General features: G+C 36.3%; 1 protein-coding gene across 14 annotated transcripts in view; it reads left to right on the top strand.

The window, feature by feature from the left end:
- Positions 1–20737, top strand: part of PPFIA2 (PPFI scaffold protein A2) — a 289083-nt gene that overhangs the window by 213572 nt on the left and 54774 nt on the right. For all 14 annotated transcript variants that reach the window (XM_085045788.1, XM_085045781.1, XM_085045796.1 and 11 more), the window contains 4 exons: positions 1107–1211; positions 11314–11535; positions 12986–13132; positions 14861–14995. In XM_085045788.1, the coding sequence (XP_084901914.1) occupies positions 1107–1211; positions 11314–11535; positions 12986–13132; positions 14861–14995 (609 nt within the window). The remainder of the gene's footprint in view (positions 1–1106; positions 1212–11313; positions 11536–12985; positions 13133–14860; positions 14996–20737) is intronic.

Raw genomic sequence — 20737 nt, 5'->3', positions numbered from 1 at the left:
GTCCCACAAAATCTTGGTTTGCTTACACATCTTACTTGCTAACACACAAATCTTAACTTGCACACAGTTACCGGGTAGTACTACCTTAAATTCTCCCTCTTAGCCATGCTTTTATATTCTAGGACAAACACTCTTTTAGAGTGTTTCTGACTCAGGATCTATGCAGAAAAAATATAGTGACAGAACTCTTTAAACTTGCACCAGCTTTCCAAAAATGGCATCTATACATTGTACCATTGTTCTATTGTGTTTAATACACAATTTTATTCATCAGGGAAATCATTTACTGTATGTGCCAGGAAAGTAGAACAATACAGAGATATATAACTTGCAATTTAACAAAATAAATTGTTCATATTAGCCAGATCTTCTGGCATATTATAGTATACCATGCAAAAAAACCCAAACAAACAAACCAAAACCAGGACCTAAACATTTCTATCCTGTGTATTGCCTGAGAGTAAGCCACAAAGTCAGAGAGAAAGCAGTTTATTTTCCAGTAGCTGCATGGGATTTTTAGTAGCATTACCAATAAATAACCAATATTTTAAATACAATGAAACCTACTTGTATATGTGCTAAAATAGTCAATGAGAGTGTTAATGTACATGCTTTTCTTAACAAAAACATGTGAAATGTATGTTGCTGTTACTAACAGATGGGAGGCTGACAGAAAACTAGCACTTTGTTTTACATCACTTGAGTTTGACTCACAGCCTCTTGGTACTGTTTTCCTGTAGCACCAGTTTGGCATCCATTGAATTCTATATAGAAGAGTAAATCTTGTTCTCACAGGGTTAAAAAAAACAGTGGCTAACTGCTATTTCATCTTTCAAGCCAAAAAATGTATCTTACCACAAAATAAGGATAGAAGACAAGACAGTGTTGACAATCGTGTCATTTATGGGTTCCTTTGCATCTTTAATGGCCTTTAGACATCATTCATATGTTTGGTTTTTAAACCGCTCTGCATATAATGACACAATTTTGCAGATAATACAAATGGCCAACATAGGATTGAATTGTTAATAGATTTTAGCAGTTGTCTGCTCAATAGTTTTCTGGTTTCTTCTATATATTTACCATTTTCTTTCTTTCTTTTGCAGATTGTAGCTTTGCGTGAACAAAATGCACACATTCAAAGGAAAATGGCAGCTGGGGAAGGGTCTGCTGAATCAGAGCATATTGAAGGAATGGAGCCAGGGCAAAAGGTACATGAAAAGATATAAAATGGTAGTTGTCACTAAACCCTACAATCAGTATGATAAATAATCAGGCTTTAGATTTTAGTAATGTGAATATTTTATGGGACGTCCATTTAGAGTATTGTCTGCCTACTGAAACCAGTATGGAAAAAAAGAGCTTGTTTAAATGGAAAACAAATGCATGTGGCCAGGTCCTTGCTCTTTGATAGGGTATTGAGTTAGACCCATAGTTCATAACAAACTTTTCCTGGAATCATTTTCATAAAGATACAAGTACTATATGCTGCTGAGTCATCCTTTGTATGTTGCATACTGAAGAGCAAGGTGTGGTGTCATGTATATGTGGAAGGCTGTATGCACAAACTTTGCTGCAAAAATAGTCCCTAAGTGGATGACATGGACCTGAAAACTAGAAAAAGTAATTTTTCTCTGTGCTGCATATAGATATCCCTCAAATTCATGTTCATGCTCATACAGGGGGGTTACTTAGCACTCTTTCAGTAGGAAATAGGTGTATAGAATTCAGGCCAAGTGTTTGCTGCTTAATGCTGAAAGACAACAAAATGTAGAGACTGTTTTAGAAAAAAGGTTTTCTTCTAAGCCTTAGTTTTCTGTATTGATAAAAACCTAGTTGAGCATCTTCCTCTCTTGCTTCAGAATAATTAAATTAAGATGATAGCATAACATACCATTTGGCAGACAGCTGAAATGAGTAGAGCTGCTGCTTGCATCTCTAATTGTGCATTTTTGTGTAATGCCATATGATCAACAGTGACATAAATCATACATATAAAAAATAGCTGTCATCATTACTTATTTTATAGGCAATCCAATTTACAATGGTGCACTTGCACTGCAAGCATTAATTTTACATATTGTGCAGTTTATGTGTATTTTATTTGAGTAATCTATGTGGTTGAGAGACACACAGTAAACATATAATGTTCGGCTACTTTCCTCTCTTTGCAAAATCTTACTTACAGACACGTCTGTGAAATTTTGATAAACAGTGAACACCCCACTCCTGCTTTTAAATGCAACCACACTGTTTAGCTGATAATCTCTAATTTTCCACTTTCTTTGCAAGCTGTGTCTTCTGATTTGAGCCAATGGGTTCATTGCTTACAAGCAGAACTAAGTGGAAATAAGACTATCCATCCTTTAAGAAAATCTGAATATTTAAACACTAATGAGAGGAATGAAATCCAACATGTTATTATCAATCTTTTTGTTGAATGTTTCTAGAATATTATGTCCAGAAAACTTCTATGCTTCCTAATAAAAACAATTTAGGTTGGTCAGGTTAAGCTGAAATAAAGGTTTATGCTTACTAGTTTTTGCTCCTTATAGTAATGAGGGCCCACTGGATAGGGAGTTAAGAGGAGGCTGTATTGACATCAGATCAACCACTGCATTCTAATTCACATCCTGTGCCCTAGCTGCTCTCTACCGTTCTGCATTTACCTTAGTGGCCATCATCAATTCCTTATTATTTAGGCAAGAGAAACTTAAAACCTAGCCAATATAGAAATTTGCAATGAGGCCAACACACAAAGAGAAGAGCTTTAAAGGACTTAGAAAAATTGTTTCAAAGAACACCTGACAAAGATATCTGCTGTGAAAATTAAGATGCAACCATTTCTGTTATCAGATACAATGACAGTATCCCATTAGTTGTAATTATATTTTGCTTATTTCTGTCTCATAATGGAGAATATTGCTAAATTCTATGCCACATATTTTAATTCAAATGTGTGAAAAAATCAGTGCAGTAATTCTTCTGAAGCTAATGGAGTTTTATCAGAGATTAATTAGCCTGAGGAATTATTATTTTTATCCTCAAACATGCCATGGATGTATCAAAAGTTTCCTGCTTGACAAATCCACTTCAGCATGGATTTCTGTTACACTGAAGGCACAAAAGCTAAGTGTTTAAGTGCAGTGTAAATCAGGGTATTTCTCCTTGGAAGCACATTGGTCCTACCTATAGCAAGGGTAGTTTTACCAACAGAAATTGGTAATTCCCTTCGGAATAATACCAGAATCAAATGGAAACAGATACATATGCCAGGATAGGTAAAAGAGCCTGATATTTCTGGTGCAACAAAGACCAGATGTTACATTTATGAAGTCAGAGCCATCTATAATTACTTTTTGCAAGTACTAAACAGCTGGGTCTATTTTGTATTATAATATACCTCAGGCTGTCACATTTAGCTTATTTAAGAATCACATTTTTTCTTCTTACTCATAACACTAACATATTACAATACTTAAAGGTTCAAAATTAAATCAGTAGGTTATGAATACAAAAATCTGTGAAAACATTGACAACAATTGTAGACATCATATCCTGTAGGAGTAAAAGGTGTTTTGCCAAGGCAAACATAGTGGGCTAAAATGTTCAGGGTGCAAATCAAGTACTATTAATAAAAGTAGCAAGTGTCTTTCAGAGCAATCATCAGAATCTGTTTTGGTTTTGGACTTGATTTTTTTTTTTATTTTCAGATGTATGTTTTTGTATGATAAATAGAAAACTGCAGAAAACTTGCAGTTTCTGTTTTTACTAGAAAAAAATTATATTTCATGCACTCCTTTGTTTTGAATTAATAAATAAAAAGGTCTTTCCTTTCAACTGGCACCACAGTGAAATGGCACAGAAAGGAGTGAAGGAAGGGTGTATGGAGCCCTCATCAGAAGCATTTAAAACATTTAAAACAAGGACTTAGTAAAGCATAACCATCAACTGTCAAAGTTTTTGTACCTTAGAGAAAGTTTGCTGTGAGGATGTTTTGTTTACCTCTTTTTGAGTGCAGTCAGAATGCAAGATGTATAAAATGAAGTGAGAGTGATGTATAAAAAATAGTGGGAGATGTGATTGTTGCCCCAAAACGTGAACATTTTAAATTAGAGAAATAATACACTTCAGGCACAAAATACATTTGATAAGTGGATGATGGGTTTGTTTACAAGCAGTGCAGATATATTTCTGGTTTTCTAATTATCTTTTTCTGGATTAATATTGATAAAGCTAATTAAAGAAGCATGTGCTGAAGGGAATTAATGATGATTAATGGCTTGACACACCTGGGGAAGGGGAGGAGTGTTGAGTGAAAGGAAACATGGAATAAAGATGCAGCTGGGATTTGAAGCCTTTGTGAATCTAAGGAGTAAATCTAGGAGACTATGCAATATTCTTTCAGAAGTAATCTTGGTAAAGATCTTGTAAGTACTGTTCTGCTTAAGAGTTTAGTATGTCTGCGTGACTATGAATACTTAGTGGTCCACGTTATAGCATAGGGAGCTGCATTACTTATGCATAGTTTAAATGATAAATCAATAGACTTCTTAATTCTTTACTTTTTCAAGAAATCAGTTCTTTGCCTATTTTATATAAATTGCCTTTCAGTAATTCAAATTTCTTTTCCTTTTTTACCTAGTAGAAACCCCTATATCCTACTATATGATAAGCCTGTTAAAACACAGCTTTAAAAGGGGAATTTTGCTGAGGAATTTCACATTTCAAGTGCTGTGATAGCTGACAGCATTGGCTGACTGACTTTGCTGGATGATTTATTGCAAGGAGTTGCCAGGACAGTAATTTCCAAGGGTGGAGTGGGGAGACTACTAAGAAAAAGGTGTTAGTCAAGGCAAATGAGGACAGTTTGTGTATATAGTTCGGTCTCAACAGCTAAATAGCCCTTACAATAAAGGAGCAGTAACTGATTTCTCTCTCCTGTGTCAGAGCTCAGAAACTCTTCTAACTGTGTAAAAGAAAAACAGGCAGGTGTTTTGGAAGAGACCAGCAACAAGGAAAAAAAAAAAGCCCACCCATCAAGTGAATGCCCTCCCCTCCCTCGTTTTGCAAAGTGACTAAAGTGGGACAGATGATCACGGGCATCAGGAAGATGAATAAGAGCTGAAAGCTGATCAGGAAAGAGACATTCTAGATCTTTAAATTAGTACTAAAACTAGTAGACTTTTGATGGCTCAGTGGAAAAAGAGGGTGCTTAGAGAGAAAAGTGCTGGGGAAGGTAGCTATTTTTAATCAGTAGTGGGGTAGGGAAGAAAATTTTCCATTGAGAGAATATTATATTTGATAGCTGATTAAAAGTTGGAGACCATTTGGAGTAACTAAAGAAGAGATTTCTAATGATCATGGGATTGCTTCCTGACACAGACCAAAATGTGTGAAACGACCTGGAGAAGTAGAATAATTTTCAAACACAGAGGCAATCAATCATTTAGAAATGACTGTGACAGCTTAGGTGTAATGCTACTGGTTCTGGCATAGGTCTACTCATTCTGGTTTGTGCACTGGTTACACGGATGATGGTCATGCTGCTTTTGCTTGTTTAGTTGTCATTTGGGATTGGTCTATTGCATAGCAATGTATCTCAGTATCAGTTTCTTTTGAATGTTTTACGTGAGGCATTTGAATGGAATGGGGTGGAAGAACTTTACACTGTAGTAAAAAGCATCCTCTGGTAAATTATTTCTTCTTATGTCTTGAACAGCGTCAGTGAGTACTACTCTTTGCAGCATTGATTCTCACTCTTGCTTTACTCTTGCTAAAATTCAGTGACCTTTATAATGTAGCTTCCTTTGGTGATTATTTTACTTCCTTTTGGTATTTCTATACTATAGAATTCAGACAAGTTTATTTGACCTGAGAAGTAAACTGTATTTCTGTCTCTTCCCTGATGATGACCAGCTTTTTTAATGTGGAAGGAACTTTTCCACCCTTAGAGAGCTAAAAGTAGTCCTTTTTTGCCCCTGGGATTTGGGACAAAATTTTCAAAATTTCCATAATTTCCATGTGAGGACCATGGTGCAATGGGGATTTATGGTGCAATTAATTTGCCAGTACTCCTTTAAAAAATAACTTAGAGAGTGTCTAAGTAAAGAGTAGACATAAGGCACACAATTTGAAGGTTTAAAAAACCAAAATCACAAACAAAAAAGGAGAATACACATACACACAAAACTCTTAATCGCGCAACCGAGTGTTTGCACTATAAAAATATGTCTTTATTCTAGGAATTCTAGAAGACCAGACTTCTGAATTTTTAGATTACTTTCAATTATTCAAAGGTACCTTATGGTTAGAGCTTAATTTACATCTCTGACATCTAAATACTTATGCATATGGGCATCATGTGACTCACCTGTACTTTTACTACCAAAACCAAGAGGCACAAATGAGGAGTTCTGTCAAGTTAATGAGTCCTGTCTCTGCTGCAGGTTGTTCAGAGATAACCCCATGAGATATTACTGGTTTCCTTCTCACCACTCTCTGAGGTTAAATTCTGGTGCAAAATACGTAATTAATTACTGGTGGATAGTATTTTGACCAAATATTTTGTGTCAGGTGTTTTACAACTGGAGAGAAAATATCATGTGGGGGTGCTTTTTACTGTTCTTGGATCTTGGGATTTGCTTTTAAAAAATTAGATTTTCATGTATATTTTATCACATATATAGTTGAAGTCCTTCTTACAAAATAAAATGCAACATAACTTTGCTATATAACCTCGGACAATTTTACCATTTCTTTTGCTAACTTCTGTGGTCTGGTGTCCCCACTTTTTTTTTTAACCTTATATGTAACTCAAATCAGTTTGACTCTAGTGTTATTCATTGCTAGGACTTAATTGAAAGGGCAGTATGAATTAGATTAACAGAGACTAAAATATTCTATATTATTTTTATTTTACAATTTCTCATGGTGTTCCTTTTACCATTGCTCTTGATTTTTTTGCCAGTCAACTAGTCTGCAGCTGGTTTTCCTTTTATTATCTCATGCTAGAGAGAAGTAGCAATATGGGGGGGATTAATGGTTATTTGTAATGCTCCAATTTGCTGTTCTTCTCCTATAAGAGCAGCAGACTGTCTTACTGCTGTGCTTTTTGGATCTTGAAAGAAAGAAAATCAAATTCCAGGGATGTTATATTCCTTTTTATACTGTTCAGTGGTAGGGAACATTTACTTTCTTCCTCCATTTCCACAGACCTTAAGAAATTAAAATTTTACTTCTCCCCATTCCACCCCCCCCCCAACATTTCTTGTTTAATCCCTATTACTGCCTCATTCCTGTTTCTGCAGTCTGTCACCTGTTACAGTTGTACCATCACTATCATTGGATTGACTTGACAATTATTCCATCCTTTCTGTTTCTCCTCCTGTCTTGTTTCATTATATTTGGGTGAGTGTAAAGGCTTGCTTTATGAAGGAAGAGTATCTCTAAAACCCTTAGTAACAACCATGTTATTTATGGTATATCAGTTGTTTATCTGGTGTGGTGATATGGTGATATAACAGCAAAAAAGAAAAAAAACCCACCAGCTTACAGAAACCCACAACAGGCATCATCTTGCTATTGCTCTTTCTCTCATTCTTTCCAGGAGAGGAGGAATGCAAGTGCTGCATTGCTGGGTAGAGATGTCATTGCTCATATACCTTTGTTTGCCCCCACCTGGACACAAAAAAGATGTCTTAAGGTTCTGTTGAGCCCTTCAGTCTGATGCCAGCCAGATTTCTCTGAGAAACCTGTGGAAAGGGGCCTTACAGGGAGTGTAGCAGGGGAGCACACACTGCAGCTGTGTGTACCTGCCATGTCTGTAGAAAGCAAAAAAGATGAAGGGGAAAATATGTGATGTTGCCACTTCTGCAGCATGGAAGTCTAAATAAGTAAATGTGATAGAAACAGATGGGCTATCCATATTGGGTAAACTAATTAGCAAAAAAACCCTCAAAGCATTGAAGTATGTGAGCTATTTGCCACATTTCTTTCTTAGAGGAAAAACAGCCATTGGCCTTAGATTCTTTTATGTGAACTAATTGAACTGAAGGAGTGTGTCCCCCATGTAGCTTTTTGATGACCACTTTAAATAGACAGCATCATAAAATTTGTTGAAGACTTTATCTGGATGATTAACTTCTAAGACAGATCTAGGGACCATGTACATTTTTAGTTTTCTCTGCTAGAATGCCTTGACCAGTTAGAAAGTTTTCTTTAATGTTCCTTCTTCACAGATTTCCCAATTGTTTTGGATTACTGCCAGTACTTTCTTTTCCACCAGCCCAACTAATTTGACACTATTTCTTCCATGTTTTGGGGATTTGGGATAGTATAGAGATATGATAGTTAAGAATGTCTACTTTGAAACTGCTTTGGGCATGCTCTTCTTAAAAGATTTCCTTTAGTGCTTCAGGTAATAATAAACAGAGAGCTATTCAATTTCATTATTTTTAACATTCAAATAATTGTTTACTTAAAAAGGAATGTAATTAATATAAAGCATCAACAACAAGAAACTCCTTGAATACAAGGAAACAAAAAAAATCAACCAGATAAAACAAATCCAGCCAGAGAAAGAACAAGAATCAAACAAACAATTAAAAGATGAGGGACATGGATATTATTCACAAAACCAGTAATAGAGAAGATGCTGCAGTTCTGCCCCTCCAGCTTATTCCATAGGAGATTTCTCTGGAGCAGGGGAGGTTCCTGCTCTTTTCAGTAGTTCAGAAAATGAATTTGAATCATCATCTAGAGAATGCCTTTTGCTTCCACTGACATAGCATATTTTCACATTCTTGTTCAAGCTATTTTTGTGTGGGAGAGGGGGAAAATCATTACTATTAACTGTTGATAAAAACACTCCTTAAAAACTGAGGAATGTTTTATCAGTTATTCCTTTAATAATACTTAATAATTTTTTACCTGTGGTCTTTTGAAATGATTGCTGTATGTGATGTACCCACATGATGGGTACATCACATACAGCAATCACTTAATCAAAAATAATAGCAAGGCATAAATGTGACCAAACATCAGTTAAAATCCCTAGGTAAACTTTTTAAATATGCTTCAAAATTCTAAAAATACCAGATTCTAAACTGAGTTTTAAAAATTTTATTTGTATCTCTAAAGAAAGCTTTTTTTTATCCTGATCTTACAAAGGAAAATTTAAATGTTGACATTTTTAGTAAGCTGGAAATTTTAAATTTCAACTAGCTCTTTATATGAATACAGGAAAAATGTAAAGCAAAAGTGAATGATTATTAGAAATAAAGCACTTTATAAGAAGAGTTCATCAAAGAATTATGAGTGAAGTTAATGCATGCATGCATAATTGTCAGTCACAACATTGGTTTAGTGGTGAGAGACGAGTTCTAACTGCAGTATTACTTGTCTTTCCAGAAATCTCAGATTCTAAGTACATTAGTATAAAAAATTCTCTTTCAGGTTTAATTTATATGTAGTTTAGTTATTAATATCTTGAGGAAAAAAGTTTCATTAATGAAAAGAGAATACTTCTTTTGCAGTGACCATACTCCTAGATATCACAGGTTGCCTTTTCATAATTACTGGGTCTATGTGACATAAGGCATATGAATACATGCTATTTATTGCATTTGAGATTTGGTATTTGCCTTATTATAACCTCACAGCTTTCCTGGACTGCTCTTTATAGAGTTGTAGGGCAAATTCCATACAGGATAAAATTTGCTAATCTGTGAAAACTGCTAAAATTTCTGTATGACATTAAAACTGTAGAACAGATTATAATTGTCACAGATAAAAACGTTTTCTTAAACTTTCATAATGGAATGAAGTGTGATGGTTTTGCTGTCTTATCCTGTTTGATTACTATGTTGTTTGTGATTGCTGCATATTAATGGCATTTTGATTCAAGCAGATTAATTGTACACTTTCCAAATATCAAGCTAAGTCTAAGCAAGTTTGTCATTTGCCATGGTTATTTTACCACAGTGTTTCAAAAGCCGATCAAAAATGGTTCAGCAACTAACATAAAATATCTAAAATGTATTTAGCTAGTATAAAGAATACAACTTTAGAACGCCATTATTTAATGTTATGAATTTTTAGAGTAATTTTATTCAATGATGAACAGCAGGGCAGGTGGTCTTGGTCTGGGTTCATTTTATGGCTGATTGAGAAAGGAATGTTGATAAAGCCATTAAATAAAGTTCTTGGAATTTGCTAGAAGATTGCTGTATAAATATATTTTGACAATAATAATACAAAGTGCGAATGAAAGCAATCCTGATTTCGCCTCCAATCTTGCTAGGAGTTTTTCATCTATGCATTGCTATACACATTATCACCTGAAGCACCATAAGCACCTTTTAGGACCAGTATTTCTGTATGATGTTTAAAATTATAGTAACAGCAAAATACTTTGTTCCTATGCTTAGTAATATAAATTTAATCAATAAAACTGTACATAATCAAGAAAGTTAATGGCAGGTTAGGCACTTTGGTTGTATTTTTTCAGGTTGCAGGTCAAACCAAATATTTCTGGTATTGTTTGTTCTTTTTGCCTATTTTTTTGATGATGAGAGAATTAAATTTACATGAAACCATAGTCTTAGCCTATGCTGGAAAATGTTAATGTGAATATCTATTGTACTGAGGCAACACCAGCAAGTCCTGCTAGCAAAAGCATTTCTATCCTGAAAAAATGTATTTGCAATTTCAATCACATTGCTGAGATCATATTCCAAATGCTGTCTGTGTTATGGAATCTTGGGTTTTTTTTTTCCTTTATAAGTATATTCATGCCAAGGCCTTCCACAGCACATAAATTATTTCAGCAGAACCTGTTTCTAATATAAGTCTAACTAGTGTGTTCTCCAAACTGAAAGCACTTTCTGGTACAGTGAGTTTGTGATATATTAATGTTTGTTTCCTGTATGCAGCATGGCATATTTTTCAAATGACACTAAGTTAAAATGCTGTGTAAGTTTAGCTAAGACTAATGAAAACAATTTAGTGATTTTTAGAAGTATTGTTATAATCTGTACTCAAGTAGCCATAATGCCAAACTAAACCTTTTTATGTATAGTATTCTGCTCTTAATGCAAGTGTTTACATCTCTCTGTGATGCTACATTCTGGAATCCATTGATATAATTAATCTTTTGCTTTTTTTTGTAAGTATACTTGTCTTACCAACCATGAAAATGTGTTTTCCTTCCTAATGACTTTGGTAATTTTTAAAATATTCTTTGCTTTAGAAATTCTTTAGGTAGAGCCCACATTAAACAATAATTAATCAATACCACTTCTCCATTGACAGCGCCTATCAAATGGCTCAATAGACTCAAATGATGAAGCCAGTCAAGTTGTTGAACTTCAGGAATTACTGGAAAAGCAAAACTATGAAATGGCACAAATGAAGGAGCGTTTGGCTGCACTGTCTTCCCGCGTGGGAGAGGTAGAGCAGGAAGCAGAGACCACGAGAAAGGAGCTCATTAAAACAGAGGAAATGAACAGTAAATATCAGAGAGACATTAGAGAGGTAAGGAATTCACCACACTCACCTCGCATTTCTTGGGTTTTGTTCCTGTGATATCCACTACAAACTGACAGAGGCCAATATATATGGGCAGCAAAAGCTGAGCATTGATGAAAGCCCTTAAACATAGGAGATAGAAAATTTAAATTAAGAAATAGTACTAGAAATCTATTCTTTACTCTCAATAAATTAAGGTATAATTTAACTTTTCATCTCCTTCCTCCTGCTAAACTTGTGGTGTTTCTTAGTGCTCTCCAACGTATTGTCTCTTAGGCAGATGTTCTCAATATGTGTGGATGGTTGGCTTCTAGAATCTATTTTAGTATGTATTAGTTATCTTTCTGTTACACTGCTTCCTACAATATACTTATTTCACATGGATTTATGTCTCTGTGTATGTATATGCATTTGTATGCATGTATTTAACCTGTTATTTCTAGTATTCTGGAAGAAATGTTCCTTCACAGTTTTCGATGCTTGACACAGGCTCAAAGTCTCTTCACGTCTTTGTACTCTGCATCTTTTAAACATTTTATCATTTTTATCTAGTTACAAAGACTAGTTTCCACTGATCCAGGGAACTACAGGCCTGTCAGCCTGACCTCAGTGCCCTGGAAGGCCAGGGAGCAGATCATCCTGAGTGCCATCACACGTCATGTGCTGGATAACCAGGGGCTCAGGCCGAGCCAGCATGGGTGTGTGAAAGACAGGTTCTGCTTGACCAACCTGATCTCATTCAATGACTAATTAACCTATAAAGTAGATGAGGGAAAGGCTGTGGATGTTACCTTCATGAGCTTTAGCAAAGCGTTTGACACCATCTCCCACATTCTTCTGGACAAACCAGCTTCTCATGACTTGGACAGGTGCACTGTTTGCTGGGTGAAAGACTGGTGGGATGGCTGGGGTCAGAATAGGGTGGTGAATGATGACACATCCAGTTGGTGACCAGTCACTAGTGGTGTTCCCCAGAGCTCATTACTGGGGCCAGTCCTGTTCAATATCTTTATTGATGATCTGGATGAGGGGATCAAAGGCACCCTCAGTAAATTCACAGATTACACCAAGTTAGGCGGGAGTGTTGATCTACTGGAGGATGGAAAGGCTCTGCAGAGGGATCTGGACTGGCTGGATCGATGTGCCAAGGCCAATTGTATGAGGTTCAATAAGGTAAAGTAACAGGATTTTTTCTTGTGTATTTTCACAAACTATATAAGTAAAAACTAATTTTCTGTTGTTGGTTTTTTCAGCAATACTCAAAAAGATCAGCTGGATAGGGTCCACACTTTAGCACTACCTATTTGGATCCATTTGCATGATCATTATGTCTTGAAAAATAACCTCATTTATTTCAATGCTCTTTTCATAATGTATTAAAAGGTAATCAGTAAAGCATGGATTATGTAGCATTTTAATTGCACAGTTCCTGATGGGGGCTTTTCTGCCACATTAGGCAATGGCACAAAAGGAAGACATGGAAGAAAGAATAACTACGCTGGAGAAGCGCTACCTCAGTGCTCAGAGAGAATCCACCTCCATACACGACATGAACGATAAGCTAGAAAATGAGCTGGCAAACAAGGAAGCCATCCTGCGTCAGGTGCTGTACCTGCATTAGTCACTTGTTTTCTTCACACAATGAAAATTAATGTCAATTTACTATAAGAGGTTTCCATTAGGTTAATCTGTTCAGTTTTAATCAACAGATCAGTTAATCTAAAAAAATCCTGAATATTTCAGCATCTCTGAATTTCATATCAGCTACTACAGCTGTGAACAATAATTTCAATGTGTACATTCAATGCTGGAAAATAGCTGTGCTTCCTGATATGGTCTTACATAAATGCACACAGTCTTTTTCTGTAAGTAGTGGAATATCTCTGCTTCTTATGTAACAATTTTGGAATTTTATTTTGAAAAAAATTGAGCTAAAAAATTCCTTTCTGCTGGAAAGATCAAAATTTGCATACAATATATTCTAATGATTTTACATATTAGTAGAGTACAAATAATATTTTACAAAGCTAAATGAACTGTGAATATATTTTGAGAAATCTTATGACTGTGCAGCTTTCTCTCATGGCACTTTGTTTCCATGGAGATTCCAAATCCGGAATGTAAACTGAACATAAAACACTGGTTTGTAATTTGAAGAATGTGATATAAACTGAAAGCAAACATGGAATGAATATAACTCATACTGTATAATTCAAATCCAGCCTCAGTATCAGACTTCTTTTTTGCCTAGCATGTCTTTAAACAATTTTAACTGCAGTATGGGAAATTAGCCTGTGTGATAAGATAGTCTCTTCTTCTATAATTGTATGCAGATATATTTGCACACACATGCAAACATCCCCCTGTACGTGTGTGTATATATGTATTTGGCTGCCTCTTGAGGGAAGTTAAACCATCAGAACTCAAACTCTCCAGCTTCCTTAAACTATTTTAAGAGGTATCTTTAATTGTCAGGAAAAAAACACCCAGCGATGGAAAACTAAGGTACTTGTATCTGAGTCCTCATTGTTGCCAATGTAAGTCATGCTGTGCTGCAGAGTTCTGCCTACTCAAAACAGGAATCAAAACAAAAAGGCTTAGAGTATATATGGTCAGATTTAAATTGATTTGCAGCATTAAGATGTGCAACGCCTAGCTTTTCATGTTTTTTGAAGTTTTAAAAATAATCTGCAATCATACTCCTTTTTCATTTTTTCTTGTATTAACTGGATGGAACAAGAAAGCAGCAACCACTAACAACTCTTAATTGTGTGGTGCATCTCAGTAGGCCAGAAAATGCTGCAGTTGTAAAAAGTCCTTCAATTTCTCTTTAATAGTTATCACAGATTAATCAGTTTCCCCTCTGTAAAATTAGATTTAATTGTATTTAATAAAATGCCAGTTTTAACTTTTCATAACATATGATTGCATTCATTCGGAAAATTATGTTTGGCAATTAATTCAGGGAATTCCATCCTTTCAGAATTGTACTTCCTTCCCATTTTAGTTCATATGTAATCTTTTCTGTAAAAACTCTATATTTCCATTTAGAAAACTCTTGTTTTACTGGCCCCAGTACTATTATTTTGCTCAGATGAATACCACATCGATCAGTGGAGCTTTTTCACCTTAATTCATGCCCTTTCACAGCTCCTTTTATTCACCTTTGTGATCTCCTTAAGCCTCAAATCCAGTAACCTCTCCCACATTGAGGGATATCTTGCGTGTTAGTGAGTTTTGCTGTCATTTCACCAATAACTTAGAATGGGAAGGAAACTCCCTAATATTGATTTTTAGTTTTTATACTTGTTTATCAATCTTTGGCTTTCAGTTGGAAGACAAAAACAGGCAGCTGCAAGAGCGACTAGAGCTGGCTGAGCAGAAACTGCAGCAGACGATGAGGAAAGCTGAAACCTTACCTGAAGTGGAGGCTGAACTGGCTCAGAGAATTGCAGCTTTGACTAAGGTACTGAGAAATAAGCTCACTTCAGAAGCCCCATTGTTTAATACTGATTTGCAACCTGGTTCCTCACCTCAAGGACAAAACAAGGTAGCATCAAGCTGATTTGAAAGAAGAAAATGTTTCCTGATAAGTGTGTGCACAGGAATGGTCACAGTGCCGTGTTTGTAATACTTTGCATTTTGGTGACAGGAAAATCAGTTATCTGTAAGTTAGCCCAGGCAACATTTACAAAGGAGTCATAAAATTGCAATAGATTTGAGTATTACTTACTCTAGGAGGACTCATTTTACTTTGTAAGAGTTTCTAATTTAAGGGTAGGGGGTGAGGGGAGTCCCTTTCCTACAGGTACGTAGTTTTTCTGGATGTTTTCATATGCCATGTGTATAAACAACACCTAGTTTTATTACAGTAAGTGCTATAAAATCAAATCCTGGTGACAGGTGGGATGATTTGTGCAACGCAATTGGAGACAACTTGCAGTACGTGCTTACAAAGTTTGCATTGAATGATTATTTGTTTCATATACCTGCAGAGAAAAATGTGAAACCCTGAGTGGATTTCAAACTGGTTTTTTCTGGTAAATTTATTATATGGCTGCTATCTTGCAGAGAAATAAGAAGATAAATTTTAGTAGCATTGGTTTTATATTGAGCCTCTAATGCTTTCAGGTGTACATGTAGTTAAAGTTATATCTCCAGTATTGTCAGCTTCATAAAGACATATAATGAGGTTTATTCCTCATCTCTTAAAATCAGACAAAGAAAAATGCATTTAAGAGTCTGTATTATATATAATTCTGTTTTTTCTAAGCTTTCCTTTCACTATTGCCAAGGAATGATTCTAACTATTTGTGTTGAGGTATTTTTAAATTTGATGGACTTCTTTCAGTTCTTATGTTTTTCCATTTTTATTGAAGCCTTAAATGCTGAGCAGCTCATTAATAAAGTCTGACTTTTAAGTAATTCAGTTAAGAAGTAGAAACAAAGAAAGGAAGGCTTTTGGAGGAATTTGTGTGGGTTTTTTTTTTTTCATTAAGGCAAGATCATTATTCAGTAATCAAGGATTTATGCTGTCACTTCAGGTTCGTATGAATGGCTGGGAATCTGAAAGACTGAAGATTGGGGGAGGTGGTATGGGGGGGAGGAAGGCAAGAAGAATCAGCAAAAAGAGCTACCTGAAATACCAAATAAATTTCCTTGGATTTTAATAAAACTCAGGTGCACATAAGAGCAATCCCTTGGCATTTTAACTTTTTTTTTTCCAATTGTTTCTGATTCAGAGTGTAATCATATATTCTAATGCCCTCAGTAGCTTAAAAATACTGTTTTCTATTTTAAGAGGATTTTTCCTGAGTAAGTTCTCCAGCAATTAGCCACCAGTAAGTATTTGGCAGTCTCAAGCATGTCTTTTCTTGCAACTGCATTTTTCCTTGAACATATATTAATGACAAATATTGTAAGAAGAAATCCCATTTCAACCATGCAGAGCAACACTCAGGGACTTCCATGAGATACTGTTGTTATTGTGATCATAAAGCTGCAATATACATCTCCGTTTGTCTTCTTACATTATTTCATGGGATGTGGTTAGAGAGCTGTGAACAGAGCTGATGGTCCACCCCATTTCACTTTGGTGTACTTGATCAAAGTTTTTGTCAAGCAGGAAACTCTGAGAAGTATGTTAGGTTATAATGCTGGTTCTGTTCATTTCTCAGTGATTACATGAAAAACTGAAGGCATGTATTTCAGTTAAAATTGTGCTGCCTTGAAATATATGACATGAATGTCGTAATTTGGCCAATAGGCTAAATAAGCCTGTGGCTTATGTACCTTGTATACAAGGTCTTTGGACACTGGAGAGTTTGTTGAAGTGCTGGTTTGACAGCTCTGAAGTTTAAAGTCCATTGCTTTTCACGCATCACATAAATGTGGCTCTGAATCAAGAACACTATAATCACTGCAGCTTACTTAAGTAGTTTTAAGTTAGCTAGCTGGTGTGCTCTTACATGGGGTCAGCTATTCACTGAGAGCTGCAAGACCTACCTAAGGGGCTGAATAATGCTTTAATAATTCTGCCTTGGTTGGACTTCATGCCAACATACATGCTGGCTGTAGGACTCAAATTATCTGGCTGCAGAGTACCCGAAGCCTTTCTACCTGAGCTATGTGATCACTGCAGTGTCTATGTCTATTAAGTAAAAGATGAGCCCCCAAATCAGCTACTGTTTCTGTGCTTAAAAAAAAAAAAATCAAGACTGATTCTCCTTCCTTTAGTACTATCTCAATGAAAGTGGCTTGGCTGAGATTAAGGGGGTTACAACCATATGGAAGAGGTGAGTTAAACCTAACATGCTTTGTATGTATTTTAAAGGAAAGTAATATGGGTTATCTGCTTCACTGTGGGTAAAATACAAGACCAATTACTTACATGTGGAGATAAAGCAGAACAAATATGTTCTGTATATGGCTGTGATTATTCCCCACCCTGCCACAGATTTAAAATATGCATGTTGCAGTTCTGCATTCAATTTTTTATATTCTTGCTCATAATAAATCTGGGTTGTGATTCTGCAAAAGAAGGATATAGCTTGTGATCCTTCTATGGTGTCAGTTTTTAAAATCAGTTGGTTTTCCTTTTTTATGTATATAAGCTAGTGAAATGTCTTTTTGCTACTTTTCCATTCCCAAACTAGTTCATAAGGAGTGAACTTCCAAAAATTTGGACTATACAGTGAACTTGGATAAGTACCCATAAATTTACCTGAATCATTTGATCTTTTCTTTGGCTTTGTTTCACTGTGTTCTGCCCATTGGGTGAGCAACTAGAGGGTTAGTCAGTCTGTGGCAGACTAACCTGGAACAGCATGATCCCATATACTGTGCTGTCCTGCCTGGCCATCACACTGGTATCTGTCTGGTCATGACAAGTAGCACAGCTCTCAGCATGTATCCCAAGATTTAGATTCCCATGACTCATTGAGCCACCTTCTACTCACTCTAACAGTATTGGTCCATCTGCCTGCCCTGGAGAAGAGGCAGTTACCAGCAGAAAGAACCTCCCTCCTGTATTAACCTTTCTTTATCCCACAAAATGTTTATTTTCCTCAGAAGGGACAGACATTGGTGGATCCAGAATCTTCAGATGGTTAGTCTGTCAAACACAATTTCTCCTTGCATGTGTTCAAGGAGGGGTCTGGTAGAGCCAGTCAGCATCCACCTACTTCCATTCACTCACTCCCACTAAAAATCCTTCACCCCAAGTGCTTGTGCAGCAGAGGTACCAAGTCACTTCTCTGATCACAAGACAGCAGTCAGCATTTTACTCCATCATTCCTGTATGCAGGTCACCAGAAATAACAACCATGCTTTTCAGTTGCATTAGAGAAGCACTCGGATGGAGAAGAGGAAGCCATATCATAATAAACCACATTTAGCATAGTAACACCTTCAGTTAATTTTAAAGGTGATAAAAAATTACTTGAGAGTTGGAGGCAAGTGGGACATAATGCTTGTTTTGTGTCAATGTGGGGATATGGTTTGCTTTAAGCAGGGAAGGAGTTGCAAAACAAGCAAAAGGAGGGTGTCTGCCATGAAAGGGATGCAAAGAGGGGAAAGAAGTTCCCCTGCAAGGAGTCGATGTGGTTAATACAGAAACCTCTCTTAGAACAAGGGAGAGAGACAAGATGATGTGTTAGCTGGTGAAGAAAGTTGATAAATCCACTTACAGGTAAAAAAAAAAAAAATTTTTGAAGGGGAGGGAAACCAAAGAAAATTTCACCCTTAAAACACATTCCTGTATTCTCAAAACACCCCTCTTATTGTGCTTCCCTTTTCTCAGGAGATTTTGCCCTGATAGGAGGAAGAAATGAAAGAAGCAAATATGACAAAATTTAGTTGCTTACTAAACTTAGGAGGTACAGAAGGTAGTGGGAAAACAAAGGAGGGGAAAGAATGTGTGACTGTCTAGTGACTGAAAGGTTGGGTTTAGAAAAGGTTTAGAAAGATTTAGAAGGGGCCACCAATTTTGTCACATTGGTAACAAGTTAGATGTGAGCATGTGAGAAAGTAGCTGATAACTTTGTGAACTCTTGCAACTCTATCACCATGATTACCTATTTTCAACTTCATGGCTCAGTTCAATAATGCATTCTTTGTTTGAATAACTCCCTTTTTCCAAGAATAGGCTAAAGAATGTGTACCATAACGTGCTAGTAGAAAATCTGGAGAGTGCAGATGTTCAAAAGTCAAGGTCTCAAAACTGGGGAAATTGCTTGTACCATTAGAAAAGTTGAGATTTGTTCCTCCAGCTAAGCACAAGGAAAAAAAATCTGGCACCTGTGTTATACAGGTGGTTTCTGCATCTGAAGTTGGATTTCCTTTTTTTCAACTAAGATGCAAAGACCTAGCAAATGTGCAGTGCCATCAGTAACAGATGATGTGAAAGCAACATCTTTTTTGTGGGCGCATTAGCAGCAGGAGCACCAGCAGAGTTTTAACAGGGTTAGAGAGCATACAGGCTGCTTTGGTATTCCCTCAGTGCAGTTTTCCTGTCTGTTACTACCTTGTGCTGGCTATTTCACTGCATATAGAGTGCAAAGTGAACATTAAGACTCATGCTGTTTTCCCATAGGGCTTAGACATCATTAGTTTTTGTCCATATATTTTTAATCCAGGGTAAGATGCATGATTTCCTAAATCTATTTATAACTGAATGTTCTGGCTAAATGCTTTAAATTCTATTTGATGAATACTACACAATGTGTCTTATTAAGCCTCCTGTACAGAGTAGGAGCAAACAGGCATGCCAGCCTTACATTGAAGAATGTAGGGTAAGGTCTGCCAAGCAAGTAGTTATGTGAGCTCTACTTTACAGTTTTTAACTCAATTAACTCTTAGTAAAACAAGTTGGAAGAACTCCAGCTTTTCTTTAGGAACCTCAGAGTCCACAGTTATCTCTTCTGTCTCACAGATGCCTAAAATTCTGCTATGGAAACATGACAAGCACTGGTGTCTCAGCCTCTGCCTTGTGCCTCAGACTACAAGGCTGAGATGGACACATTCAATATTTTTATGTTAGGCTGCCAAGTCTCTCAAGGAGCTTGTTCCAGTGGTAATCTCTGGGTCTGAGTAAGACACATGAGCAACACAAAAGTGTAACTACGGCAGGTATGCCAATCCTAAGAGTGTGGCCTGGGGAAGTCCTTAAGGGAGGATTTGCAAATCCCTTAGCTAACAGCCAACTTGCTACAGGGTTTTTGTTTGGAGGAGTCTCTTTGATACCTAGGTTGGGGGCCTTCCTCAGTGTAAAGGGCAAAGGTTGAAACCCTCATTTTGGGAGTATGTTCCAGCTGGGGACACTGGTTACTGGAACTCTTTCTCTGCAGATGGGTTTCTGTAGGCCAGAGAAGACAGAAGGATGTACATATATTTCTGTCTGCCCTTTTGATTCACACCCCTACTGCCAGGGATGCTCCTGCACTTGGCATGTAATAAGCAGGGGTTAAAATCCCTAGCAGGTACTAAGCCTGGGCACCTGTGCTTGCTGTCTGCCACATGAGCACTTGAGTCTAATTGTTGAATATCTTGACTATAAAATAATTTTATCCTTTTAGAGTAACACAGAATAACACTTTCAGAACAAATTATACATAAAGGAAACATAAAACATTCTAATACATTTCCAGTGTTTAGAATAATGGCACTTGTTTTGATTCTAAGGCATATTGAATTTTCATTAATTTTCAAG

Source organism: Lichenostomus cassidix, chromosome 1Aa (genome assembly GCF_008360975.1).
Source record: "Lichenostomus cassidix isolate B80296 chromosome 1Aa, HeHo_3.0, whole genome shotgun sequence".
NCBI lineage: Eukaryota > Metazoa > Chordata > Aves > Passeriformes > Meliphagidae > Lichenostomus > Lichenostomus cassidix.
The sequence above is the reverse complement of the archived record's forward strand: the minus strand, read 5'-3'. Positions and strand labels throughout refer to the sequence as shown.